Source organism: Pseudogymnoascus verrucosus, assembly GCF_001662655.1.
Source record: "Pseudogymnoascus verrucosus strain UAMH 10579 unplaced genomic scaffold scaffold_57, whole genome shotgun sequence".
Lineage (NCBI taxonomy): Eukaryota > Fungi > Ascomycota > Leotiomycetes > Thelebolales > Thelebolaceae > Pseudogymnoascus > Pseudogymnoascus verrucosus.
The window spans coordinates 1-12,648 of NW_017263708.1; the positions used below are offsets into that span (position 1 = coordinate 1).

Here is a 12,648-nt window from a genome sequence, read left to right on the forward strand (position 1 = left end):
CTATTATCAAAAGCTTCATTTTTTTTTATATACGCTATTCCTATTTTTATATACGATATTCAGCCTCATGTATCCGGATACTTACCTACCCTACCCGTCAGATCGTCGCCGGGTATATACCCTACCCGTGGGGTTCACGGATACTACCCGGATACGTATCCGCCGAACACTGATATATTATCATTCTACTACTATAACCTCACGTCTACTCTCCACGCACCCAAGCCTCACAGTTTGCGGCGCCGTTATTATTAAAAACACCTATCCACTTACCCCTCCCCCCCCAGAACCATGGCAACCACCTCCCTCGAAGCGCTGGAATCCCAGCGCCAGCAACTCCTAAAACAATTCGTCGGGACAAACCTCCAAGACGCCCCCGTCCCCTCCGCAATCCTCGACCTAGCCAAAGTAAAGCGAAACTGCACCCGCATGCTCGAGTCCATAGACGCCCTCGGATTCGGGTGGAGAGCGCATATTAAGACACACAAGGTGCCTCAACCCCACTCCCACTCCCACTCCCAATTTCCATTTCCCCTCTAATGCCCCCTATTTCCCCCCCGGAACCCCCAAACTAACCCCCCCCCCCACCAGACCACCGAGCTCACCCTCCTCCAACTCGGCGGCCCCCCGCCCCGCCCCGCGCATGTCATAACCTCCACCCTCACAGAAGCAGAGCACATCCTCCCCCTCCTGCTCACCTACCCCCCCGATTCCCGCTCGCTCCTCTACGGTCTCCCCCCCGCCCCCTCCTACGCCCCGCGCCTCGCCTCTCTCTCCCGCAGCCTCGGTGCATATGGACTCCGCATCCTCGTCGACCACCCCTCCCAAGTATCAGTGGTGCGGAAAATCCACGAACTGTCGGGGGTGCCGGTGGGTGTTAGTATCAAGATTGAGATGGGGTATCAGCGTTCTGGCATCCTAGCTGCGTCAGAATTATTCAAAGAGCTGATCGCCGCGTTGCTGCCGCTGATTGAGGGGGGGAAGTGTAAGATCGTGGGGCTTTATTCGCATGCGGGGCATTCGTATGCTGGGTCTGACCCGGCGACTGCGATTAGTCTTTTGAACGATGAGCTACGCGCGCTTTTGGACGCTTCAAACGCCCTCCGCGCTCTCGCCCCAGCGGATCAGCTCACCTTCTCGGTAGGCGCGACGCCGACGACCACGGCGGTTTATAACCTCCTCCACCCCTCCGCCAGCGCCTCTGCATCCGAGACCACCGCGCTAGCTACGCTTCAGGGGACGATAGAGGAGGTGAGAAAAGCAGATGCGGCGATCGAGCTCCACGCAGGCGTCTACCCAGTGCTAGACATGCAACAACTCGCCACCTCCGCACGTCCTCTTTCCCAGTTATCCACGGATGACATCGCCTTAACAATCCTGGCCGAGGTGGCATCCATCTACCCCCACCGCCGCACCGGAGAAGCCTTGATAACCGCCGGTTCCATCGCGCTGGGGAAGGATTTGTGTAAATCCTACGACGGCTCTGGCGTTGTCTCCACCTGGGGCGCGGTGGGGGGTGAGGGGTGGGTGGTGGGGAGTGTGAGCCAGGAGCATGGGATTTTGAAGTGGACCGGGAGGGAGGGGGAGGGAACAGGGTTGGAAATAGGGGGGAGGGTGAGGGTGTGGCCGAACCATGCGTGTATTGCTGGGACGGGGTTTGATTGGTATTTAATTGTTGATTCGGAGGGGGAGGGGAAGGGGGATGTGGTTGTTGATGTTTGGATGAGGTGGAGGGGGTGGTGATGTGGGTGGGGTGAATGTTCGGTCATATCTATCTATGGGATATATTTATATGAGTCAGTGAGTGAGTGAGTGATTTAGTAAAGGCACAAACAAGCAGAGTTGAGAAAAAATCCTGAATTCCTCGCACACAAAACGGAGCTGAGTCGCATCACCACCATCATCGTCTATCCTACCCCCTCCCCCTCCCCCACCCCTTAAAACGCCAAATCCCCAAGTTCCAGACCCTTAGGTTCCGTATTCCCATCATAATCATAACCATCATAACAATCATACCTCACTCATCTCCTCTCCGCCTGTACCACTTTCACCACCTCCACACCCCACACCTCACCGCCTCCCCCCCAACCTCCTCTCCATCCTCGCATCCGTCTCCGAATCCGCCCTCTCCCTCTCCCTCTCCCACCTCCTCTCGCGCTCCCTCTCCCTCGCCCTCTCCTCATGACTCACACTCCTGCGTTCTCTCTTCCCATTCCCAAAGTCCTCTCTTCGGTACTTCTCTCTCCCTCCCATCCCCCCATTCCCGCCACCACCGAAGCCACCAGCACCACCACCAACAGCAGGCGGCGCATCCGGCGCAACCGGCGGTTCCTTATTAACCCACCCCCCAATCGGAATATCAATATCCACCAAATCCCTCCACCTAACATTATTCGCCCCCCCACCCCTCGACTCGCTACGCCACGCATTAGGCGGGTAAGAAGGCGCGAATGGTCCAGTAGCGGGGTTGAACTTCCCGTCTGCTGGAGGAGGAGGGTCGACGGCGATTTTATAGGATGCGATCTGTGGTCCCCCACCGTTACCAGCGTGTCGGAAGTTAGGCATGCTCAACCCCCGATTTCGGTGGTCTTGGCGGAGTTTCTCGTTCTGCAACCCACCGCCCAAACCACCGCCGACGGCAGCGGCGGCGGCGGCCGAAGCAGCAGCGGCGAGGGGGTCGGGGTGCGGACTTGATGACGCGGAGTAGCGTCCTGCGAAGGGTACAGCGGTAGGTTTAGCATTCCTTCTAGATTTCCCCTGCTGCTGCTGCGGCTGCTGTTGCGGCACCGGCTGTTCCTTAACCTTCCCCTTCCTCCTCGCACCATACGCCGGACTAGTCGGCGGATCCGTCGTCACGCTCTCAGAACTCGAACTCCACGAACTACTCGAACTACTCCTCTCCCTCCTATGTCTTGGATGACTATGCCTTCTCCCCCCGGGTCCACCACTATGCGGTCTCAACCCCTCCTGCTGCGGGACGTCAGAGGCGTATTTTGAAGGTCGGCTCGAGGCGGGGATGTTGCGGTAGTAGTCTTTTGGCACGCTCCTGCGGCGACCGCGCGCGTCTTCGTATTCGAGTGGTGGAGTGGCCGGGCGGCGCGGGGGTGGCGGCGTGTCACGCGGTTTGGTGGGGGGGTGTGCACCGCCCCGTGTGGGCTTTTGGCGGCGCGGGTGCTGCTCTGGTTTGGGGTTGGAGTAATCCCCCCCCCTCGGACTATCGCGGGGTGTCGGCGTATGCGACGTCTTCCCATACGGTGACTGAAATCTCTCATCCTGCGCCTGATTCTGACTCCTCGGCCTCTCATCCGCCGCCGAATCCCTCCTCAGCCTCTCGGCGCACTTATTATGCCATTTCTCGATCGCGGCATCAGGTTCTTGGGGGAGGCATGAGGCGGGAAGGTCGGCGGGGAAGCGGTCCCCTGTCTCCGGGTTCAGGATGGGGAAGTCATGGACGGCGCGCTGGAGGAAGGGGACGTGCCCAGAGGGGTCGAGGAGGATCTCGATGGTTTGCCAGCGGACGAAGCCGCGGGTTGTGAGGGCGGGGATGGTGGGGGGGTGGAAGTCGTCGGGGGTGGGTTGGAGGGTGTGTTGGCAGCCGATGGATTGGTAGATGAATGATATTTGGGGGTTGGGGAGGTCGATGAAGACAGCTGTAGGGCATGTGTGTCAGCTCAAGTCATATATGAGGGAGGTTTCAAGGCAGATGCGCTCTCTCACTCTCTCACTTACAGTCATAGTTCCCCCCGACGGCTTTGTAGAACGCCGCCAGCTTTGGCGGGGTAAGACACTTTGTGTCCTTGTCCCCGAGATTCTTGACCTTTATTCACACTATCAGAATGGCGCACAGGCAGCGGCAGCCCTATGGTGCCTCCCCAGGTGTTTGCTACATACAATATATTTTGCGATTCCCGTGAGCAGCGCGACCATGACCCTCGAGGGCTTCTTGTCGCTGTCAAGGAGATCGCCGTAGTACGCCGCAGCAGCGGCAGCGTCTTGTGGTTGCGCCATGGTCGGACTGAGCAGGGCACGACAGCGAGGGCGCGGTTTGGTGCATAGGCATCGACGTGTGTGTGTGTGTGTGTGGTGGTGAGTGAGAGGAGGAATACAGATGCAGGAGGAGGGGTGGTAGGTAGTGTGTGAGTAGGACGGGAATAACGCCAACTCATGCAAGATGCAGTCAAGTAGAAGGTAGAGGTAGAGGTAGATATGTAGACGCCGTCGAGTCGTCGGGGAGTTCGCAGATAGCCATGCGATGCGCCCAGGACAACGATCAGGACAGGACCAGGCAGGTAAACACCTAACCTAACCTAACGATACTCGTCAGGTCGTCGGTTCAGGTCAGTCAGTTCTTGTTGGCGCCCAATACAGCTGCGAAGCGCTGACATGTGAGTTGTGGATCAGATCAGCTTTGGCTCAGCTTGGATTCGAGGGATGTCTCAGGCGGTGAGTGGACGTGGGATGGGAAGTGGTTGTGGCGGTTGGTTGGTGGTGGTGGTGGTGGTGGATGTCACCTGCCTGATGACAGTATGTGCACTGCCTGGTGCTGAGTCTTGTAATACTGAGAGTATACCTGCTTATACCTGTTAATAATCCAATAAATCCAACTTATTCACCCGTAGAATACTCGTACGATGCTGTATGATGATGTTTGTTGTATGGCTGAGTTCCCTATCCCCAGGTAGACATTCCACATTCCACAGCGTCTGCCTTAATCCAACATGCTAGAGAGAGACTGCCTGGCCGCCGATGACGACAGTGTGAGAGGCATCTATTTGCCCCCCGACAACCTGTGCTTTGCGAACAATATATTTGCGAACAATAACTATCCAGATATCTTCATTCTTTCCCTCTCTTTGTCGCTGTTGATCCCCGCATCTGTCATACATATAGGTACTTTCATGGCAGATCCGATCGCTCCCGTTCGCTCCCGCGGGTACCTGGATAGTTTTTAGGAAAAGCAGGCGGCAGAATCACTCACCGCCTTCACCTCTGGAATTCAGAGGATCATGTATGGACTAGGGCGCTGGGTTCCGATGTCAATGACGTATAGTAGCATACAGTATAGTCATAAAATATTTATATTTCTCATCGGATTCTTTTTCCTGTGACTCTTAATCCCTTCCCGCCCTCATAATTTTCGTATCAACCTCCCCCCCCAAACGCCCCCTCCCCTTCCCCATCACTAACGACCAAGCATCCCCCCCCTCCCCCGTCCCCTCTTCTTCTGTGACCTCGTCCCAGCCCCCTCTCTCACCTCCCCATCCTCATCCTGCATATCAACATCCCCATCCCCCGTCGCCCTCCCAAACCCCTCCCCAAACCCCATAAACCCCCTCTTCGCACCTGGTGCCTTCCCGCCCCTCCCAACCCTCCTCCCATGCGGCCTCTCTGTCTTCCCCTCACCAGCCTCATCGCCCTTCTCTACCATCTCCCCCACGTATCCCTCCCACTCTACCTCCTCTTTATGCCTCTTCAACGCCTCCGCCTTGATGCTCGCAACTTGTTTCTCTAGACCCTCAAGAGTGGCGCTGCATCGCCCTGCCCACTCCTCCAGCGTGTCGATCAGAACCGGTATCTGCGCTGGCTCAACATCCCGCAGGGGCGCTACAGATGACACCGCCACGAGCCCATCATGCGGATTCAGCGTCGCGGTCAACAGTCCCGCATACACCGCAGTCGTAACCAGCGTCTCCAACTCCCTCTTATCACCCAACCCCAGCAGCTCAATCAGCCTCGCATACGCCAAATTCTTCGGATCCTTTGCGTGCGTAAGCAAACTCAGCTGGCGCAACTTCTGGGCCTGGACCGGCGTCAACGGCGGCAGCGCATCGGGGGAGGAAGTGTAGTCGTTGTAGGTCCCGTAGCAGAAGTGGGTGAGGAGCTGGAAGTGCGGGGCGGTGGCGGGGGAGGAGCGGAGGGCTTGGATGGGGGGGGTGAGGAGGAGGGGAGAGAAGATGAAGGTGTTTGGGGCGGAGGTGGCGCGCTGGATGAGGTCGATGGAGGCGGTGGGGGAGGTGGCGGATTTGGAGAGGGCGAGGAAGGGCTGGGGGGGGGGGTCGTTAGCTGGGGTCATGGGAGGTGGCGAGGTGGGGAGATGGGGAGGTTTTGGGGGTGGGTTGATGTACCTCGAGAGCGTTTAGGGCTTTGGTTTGCTCCATGGTGGTGGTGGTGGGTGTGTGGTCGTGGATAGATTCAGTGGTGGTGGTGGTGACGGAGGGGGTAGCTCCAGGTAGGTAGCTCCAGCCAAGTCTGTGAAGTTCAGATGAAAGTCTGCCGTCGCTCGTACCGCCCTGGCCAACTCAATAACGGGAATAATCCTGTGACGACTGCCGCCGTTGCCTCATGTACCCGTCTTGGCAAGTTGAAACAATGAGAAACGAAGTCGAAACAAGGTTGTGGTGGTGGTGGTTCGGTGTTTGGCGTTTGTGGTGTGGTGTTTGAGGGTTGGTTGGTGGTTGGTGGTGGTTGGCAAGGCTCAGGGCGGAGGAGGTGGTGTTTGGGGTTGTCTGGGGTGGTGTTGCAGGTCGGCGAGGCTGCCGCATGTTTTGTGAGGGCAGGGAAGATGACGCAGGCTAGAGGGTTGAAACATTGTGGTTTTTTGGTAAGGTTAGGTTTTTCATAAAATGGGTAGAAGGATATAGAGCTGTAAATAAATGTTAATAGATTCTCTTTGATGTGTTACTCTAACTACATGTCTGCTTCTACCAAGTTAAGTTACTCTCTGTTACTGTACTCATGTGTATCGATCTCATCTATATAATACACCCGAAGTTAGCAGTGAGGGCCGATAACCCGGCGTTAATTGTTAGATTAACGATTAACCGTGACCCCGTGACCACAATCTGTCCAGATGAATAACTGCCGCGCTAGGCGATACCACAGTGCATTAAGAGAGAACCAGTAGAGGAAGTTAGTGGTTAGAGTGGTTAGAGTGATTAGAGTGGATAGAGTACGTTAGTGGCCGCGAGTTCGTCCCGTGGCCTTTTGCGTCTCTCATTTGCTGATTGTAATACTTTGGTGCAGAGTAATCAATGCACAGTAATCACTTTCAGCCTATAAGAAAACTTTATTGTGAGTACATGCTTTGTACAGCACTGGCTCTAGAGGAGCAACTGCTAACAACTTTCGGAGTCCACGGCCGTACTTGCCACAACTGCAAAGTCTGATTTATCATTTAAACGGCAGGTATACTATACATACAACAACACTATAGAGAAAGGAAAGAAGGGCACGAGTCGTCACACTGAGTCGTAGTCGGTCGTATACGTACTGGGTCACACTGGACAGCGACGATATTGATGTCGACATCGTCAGTTCCGGAGATGCCTTTCAAAAAGAGTATAGGATGAGCAGCCACATATGCCTCTAGAGTACTACCCTAACCACCTAAATAGTCTTCATAATTCCTATAACTCGACGCTGCTAAGCCAGATCCCTACTTTACACTCTCTACTAACCTCGCAATAACTATTGCATTACTACCCCGTTATGCTGATTATACTCTACTAACCTCACATTACTACTACATTGCTACCACATTACTACTACGCTATCTTAATTATCCCCCATCATCCCCATTATCCCCATTATCCCCATTATTCCCATTATCCCATGCACCTAACTATTCCCTCCCACTATCGAAACAGGCGGACCCTTGTCAAACGCACGCCACGCAATGGTTGATTGTTACCCGTGCACACCCTCTAACTTTCTCTAACCCTGCTACCTCATTTAAAGTACCACCCCACGCTAATTTACCACTGTTAGTACCCCCGACCCGTGTACCAAAACTAACTTCAACTAACTTCAACTAACTTTACTTACTCCGTACTGAAGATCCCAGTGCTAAAAGGTCCCTCGACTGCCCTCTTCCGTAATCCAATTCCCTGTCGAAACCTCAAAGCACGCAAGCACCAAAAAAGTGCGCCCCAAGCATCTCCAAGCACCCAAGCGTCCACTCGACCTCCTCTTCTCGCCCATCAATCTCCCTCTTGTCTTAGCCACTCCGATGATGTGATGGTATAGATCTGGAATGATCCCCGGTCTCAAATCTCCTTTGTTTTCTTCTGGAGACACTACCTGAGGTCGTCGCAATCCGCCCATTCCGAGTATAAGAATCGCAGTGGGGGAGATCCTTTGTCAGGACACAAAGGCGCATATCTTCAACGACCGAACACTCACGGCACCCCACGATCCTCGACCGGCTCTCTGACCGCGAGGAAAATAAATAAAACATACCAGGCTCTTCAAAGGGACCTGTACAGACTATTGGGATCACTGCAGGAGCTGGCCTTCTGTCTAGACCACCGGTCGCTATAGAAATTGTGAGACATCCCACCTCCGATTGCGAGCTGAACTGAATCACGATGCGCACCGTGGCACGCACTGCAAGAATGACCTCTCTGACTTTTCTTCTAGTAATTAACAAAAAGTAATAATACACCGTCCACGGACACACAACACATTGCAAGCGAACATACACCGAATATCCTGCCACCATGGCTCCTACATACACTCCCGTCGCATCCGACGACACCGTCGAGACCCTCTTGGCCGCTCCCCCACAGCTCGCCGTCACCACGCTCCGGTGCGGGGGAATGACATGCGGCGCATGCACATCAGCAGTCGAAGCCGGAGTAGAGGGTCTACCCGGCGTCCAGAGCGTCTCTGTCAGCTTGATCATGGAGAGAGTTGTTGTGAACCACGACCCGTCGAAAACATCAGCGGAGAAAATCGCAGAGGCTATTGAGGACCGTGGGTTCGATGCGGAGGTCTTGACGACCGATGTAAGGACGCCCACATACGACAAGGCTCCCCCATACGACTCGATAGAGGAGAGCGAAGTCGGAGCGCAAACTACAACGACCACAATTGCGGTTGAGGGCATGACCTGCGGTGCGTGTACGTCAGCTGTCGAGGGGGGCTTCACGGATGTTCCAGGAGTGAAGCACTTCAGTATATCATTATTAGCGGAACGCGCTGTTATCGAGCACGATGCGACGATATTAAGCGCAGCACAAATTGCAGAAACTATCGAGGATAGGGGCTTTGGGGCTACCATCATTGACAGCCAATTGTCGACACCGAAGCATGCGGTAGCGCATAGTGCCAACGAGACCCAGGTCGCGACGACTACGGTGGAGGTTCAAGGAATGACCTGCGGCGCGTGTACGTCGGCAGTTGAAGGCGGGTTCCAGGACCTTGAGGGGCTCGTTCAGTTCAATATCAGTTTACTGGCTGAACGTGCTGTTATTGTCCACGACCCGGCAAAGTTATCGCCGGAGAAGATTGCAGAAATTATTGAAGACCGTGGCTTTGATGCTAGGATATTGTCAACAACTATTGGAACCTCAGAGCAATCGAACGGCATATCGAGTCAATTTAAGGTCTTTGGGCTGAGAGATGCAGCTGCGGCAAACGGGCTCGAATCTGCGCTACGTGCGATACCTGGAGTCACGTCTGCGTCAGTTAGCATATCCACCTCGCGGCTTATTGTCAACCACAAGCCACGCATTGTAGGTTTGCGAGCACTGGTTGAGAAAATCGAGTCTCTCGGTTTCAACGCGCTCATAGCCGACAACGATGACAACAACGCACAACTAGAGTCCCTCGCCAAGACGAAGGAAATCGCTGAATGGCGCAGCGCCTTCAGGACCTCGTTATGCTTTGCGATCCCAGTATTCCTGATCAGCATGATCATCCCTATGTTCCTCAAGCCGATCGACTTCGGCAAAATCCTGTTGTACTTCCCAGGGCTGTACCTTGGCGATGTTGTCTGCTTGATTCTCACGGTCCCGGTGCAATTCGGTGTCGGGAAACGCTTCTACATCTCGGCCTACAAGGGTTTGAAGCATAGGGCTCCGACTATGGATTTGTTGGTGGTGATGGGTACTTCCGCGGCATTCTTCTTCAGCGTTGCTTCGATGCTCGTGTCGATCTTGTGTCCTCCTCACACACGACCGAGTATTCTGTTTGATACCAGTACTATGCTTTTCACCTTTGTTTCTCTCGGTCGATTCTTGGAAAACAGGGCCAAGGGCCAGACTTCGAAAGCGCTGTCCACGCTCATGTCTCTTGCGCCATCAATGGCAACTATTTACGCCGACCCGATCGCAGCAGAGAAGGCGGCCGAGAACTGGAACAAAGATAAGAATGAAGAGTCTGCATCGGATAGTACTGCGTCAGAAGAGAAAGTCATTCCCACTGAGTTGCTTGAAATGGGCGATGTTGTCATTCTTCGCCCTGGAGACAAGATCCCAGCTGATGGGGTCGTCACCAACGGCGAGACTTACGTCGATGAGAGTATGGTTACTGGCGAGGCTATGCCGATTCAAAAATCAAAGGGCAGCATGCTGAGCGCCGGAACCGTCAATGGTGCTGGAAGAGTAGACTTCAGAGTCACCAAGGCCGGACGAGACACCCAACTAAGTCAAATCGTGAAGTTAGTCCAGAGCGCACAAACTAGCCGCGCCCCCATCCAGCGCCTGGCAGATACCATCGCCGGCTACTTCGTGCCTTGTATCTTAGTCCTCGGCATATCGACCTTCTCCGTCTGGATGATCCTAAGCCACGTCATGCACGACCCGCCCAAGGTCTTCGTCGACGAAGCCAGCGGCGGCAGACTCATGGTCTGCGTCAAACTCTGCATCTCCGTCATCGTCTTCGCCTGCCCCTGCGCCCTCGGCCTCGCGACACCCACCGCCGTCATGGTTGGCACCGGCGTCGGCGCCGAGCGCGGGATCCTCGTTAAAGGCGGCGCGGCTCTCGAGACTGCTACTACCATCACGCAGGTCGTACTCGATAAGACCGGCACCCTCACGATGGGCAAGATGAGCGTTGCGGAAGCTAAACTCGAACCTGAGTGGGAGAACAGCGACGCAAAAAAGAAACTATGGTGGTCCGCTATTGGGCTGGCGGAAATGGGCAGCGAACACCCCATCGGGAAAGCCATCGTGGCCGCCGCCAGGACATCCCTCCAACTCGGCCCCTCCGACGCCGTCGACGGCTCCATCGGTGATTTCCAACCCGTCGTCGGTCTCGGGATCAACGCCCTCGTCGAGCCCGCCTCCGCCTCCCGCACGCGCTACAGGGTGCTCATCGGCTCCGTCCGCTTCCTCCGCTCTCACTCCGTCGACGTGCCGAAATCAGCAATCACAGCTTCGGAAGATATCAACGCCCTCGCCACCACATCTTCTAAACCCACTGGGTCGTCAGGAACAACAAATATCTTCACCGCCATCGACGGCATCTACACCGGCCACATCTGCCTCGCCGACACGCTCAAACCCTCCGCCGCCGCGGCCGTCGCAGCTCTACACCGCATGCGCATCAAAACCGCCATCGTAACCGGTGACCAGCGCTCCACCGCCCTCGCCGTCGCGCGCGCCGTCGGCATCCCCGCCGAGCACGTCTACGCCGGTGTCTCACCGGACCAAAAACAAGAACTGATCAAGAAATTCCAAGCCGCCGGCGAAGTAGTCGCCATGGTCGGCGACGGGATCAATGACTCCCCCGCCTTGGCTACGGCTGATATCGGTATCGCGATGGCGTCTGGGACGGATGTGGCTATGGAGGCGGCGGATATTGTGCTCATGCGACCGAATGATTTGATGGATGTTCCTGGGGCGATTGCGTTGGCGAAGGGGATCTTTGGGAGGATTAAACTCAATCTTGCTTGGGCTTGTGGGTATAACCTTGTTGGGTTGCCGTTTGCGATGGGGGTGTTCTTGCCGTGGGGGATGCATCTTCATCCCATGGCGGCGGGGGCGGCGATGGCGTGTAGTAGTGTTAGTGTGGTGTGTAGTAGTCTTTTGTTGAAGTTTTGGAGGAGGCCGGGGTGGATGGATGATATGGAGGTGGAGGGGAAGGGGGGGATTGTGAAGAAGGGGAGTTGGGGGGTGGTGGGGAGGGTGAGGGAGTGGGTTGGGGCTATTGGGGGGAGGGGGGGGAGGAAGGAGGAGGGGGGTTATGTGCCGTTGAGTACGTTGGAGGAGGGGGGGGTTGTTTGATGAGGGGTTGTTTGAGGGGGGTTTGAAAGGGGGTTGTAGATAAAGGAGGTGGGGGGGGTATATATGGAAATGTAGGATTTTTTGATCTATATCCTGTCTTCTCCGGCGTGATTCCTCATAATAACTGTGCGCGAGAATGGTAAGGGATGGTATGAAGAGAGAGAGCTGGCTATAGATTCGTCGTAGATTGGTTGCGGTTGGGGAAGGGGGGGATGGTATAAACGCTTCCCAACGGCTACTGGTCCACGATACAATTCATGCAGCGCTTTGGGCTCTGATGCGAATCATGAGGCAAATATTAGTGGGTGCTGTGATTGGGGATGTGAATTGGGAGGGGGAGGGGGAGGGTGATGGTGGTGACGGTGGTGACGGTGGTGACGGTGGTGGTGATGTGACGACAGTACCGTATCGACGGCAAGAACAGGCCCGACAGCAGCGGCGTCGCGCTTGACAACACCCGCAGGCGCTCAACGAGAGGGAGCCGTGGCCGGCAATGATATGCCATGAGAGCTAACTCGCCAAACGCGTAATAATCTCTACCATGTCGTATAGGTTTGCGTTTGTGATTTCGCTTGGTACTATCGTGTCATGTCATGGGTTATTATAGTTTCTGCAACTGTGGGGGGTGAAGATTGACGTG

At 55.3% G+C, this 12,648-nt stretch overlaps 4 protein-coding genes across 4 annotated transcripts; 2 read left to right on the plus strand and 2 right to left on the minus strand.

Moving 5' to 3' along the window:
• Nucleotides 1-291: 291 nt before the first annotated feature.
• VE01_09110 (uncharacterized protein) lies at nucleotides 292-1,743 on the plus strand (the record flags this gene model as incomplete). The annotated part of the gene is made up of 2 exons (XM_018278526.1): nucleotides 292-489; nucleotides 592-1,743. The coding sequence occupies 2 exons, from the start codon at nucleotides 292-294 to the stop codon at nucleotides 1,741-1,743; spliced, it is 1,350 nt and encodes a 449-aa protein (XP_018126524.1).
• Nucleotides 1,744-1,930: 187 nt separating this feature from the next.
• On the minus strand, nucleotides 1,931-5,088 carry VE01_09111 (uncharacterized protein). Its single transcript, XM_018278527.2, has 4 exons — nucleotides 4,631-5,088; nucleotides 3,892-4,570; nucleotides 3,730-3,817; nucleotides 1,931-3,650 (listed from the first exon to the last, which is right to left on the minus strand). Exons 2-4 carry the CDS (start codon nucleotides 4,006-4,008, stop codon nucleotides 2,071-2,073), a joined length of 1,785 nt encoding a protein of 594 aa, XP_018126525.1. The 5' UTR covers nucleotides 4,009-4,570; nucleotides 4,631-5,088; the 3' UTR covers nucleotides 1,931-2,070.
• Nucleotides 5,089-5,179: 91 nt separating this feature from the next.
• On the minus strand, nucleotides 5,180-6,601 carry VE01_09112 (uncharacterized protein; the record flags this gene model as incomplete). Its single annotated transcript, XM_018278528.2, has 3 exons — nucleotides 6,126-6,601; nucleotides 5,255-6,043; nucleotides 5,180-5,182 (listed from the first exon to the last, which is right to left on the minus strand). Exons 1-3 carry the CDS (start codon nucleotides 6,156-6,158, stop codon nucleotides 5,180-5,182), a joined length of 825 nt encoding a protein of 274 aa, XP_018126526.1. The 5' UTR covers nucleotides 6,159-6,601.
• A 1,229-nt stretch (nucleotides 6,602-7,830) lies between these two features.
• Nucleotides 7,831-12,008, plus strand: VE01_09113 (uncharacterized protein; the record flags this gene model as incomplete). The annotated part of the gene is made up of 2 exons (XM_018278529.2): nucleotides 7,831-8,324; nucleotides 8,419-12,008. Exon 2 carries the CDS (start codon nucleotides 8,499-8,501, stop codon nucleotides 12,006-12,008), a length of 3,510 nt encoding a protein of 1,169 aa, XP_018126527.1. The 5' UTR covers nucleotides 7,831-8,324; nucleotides 8,419-8,498.
• Between the last annotated feature and the right edge of the window lie 640 nt (nucleotides 12,009-12,648).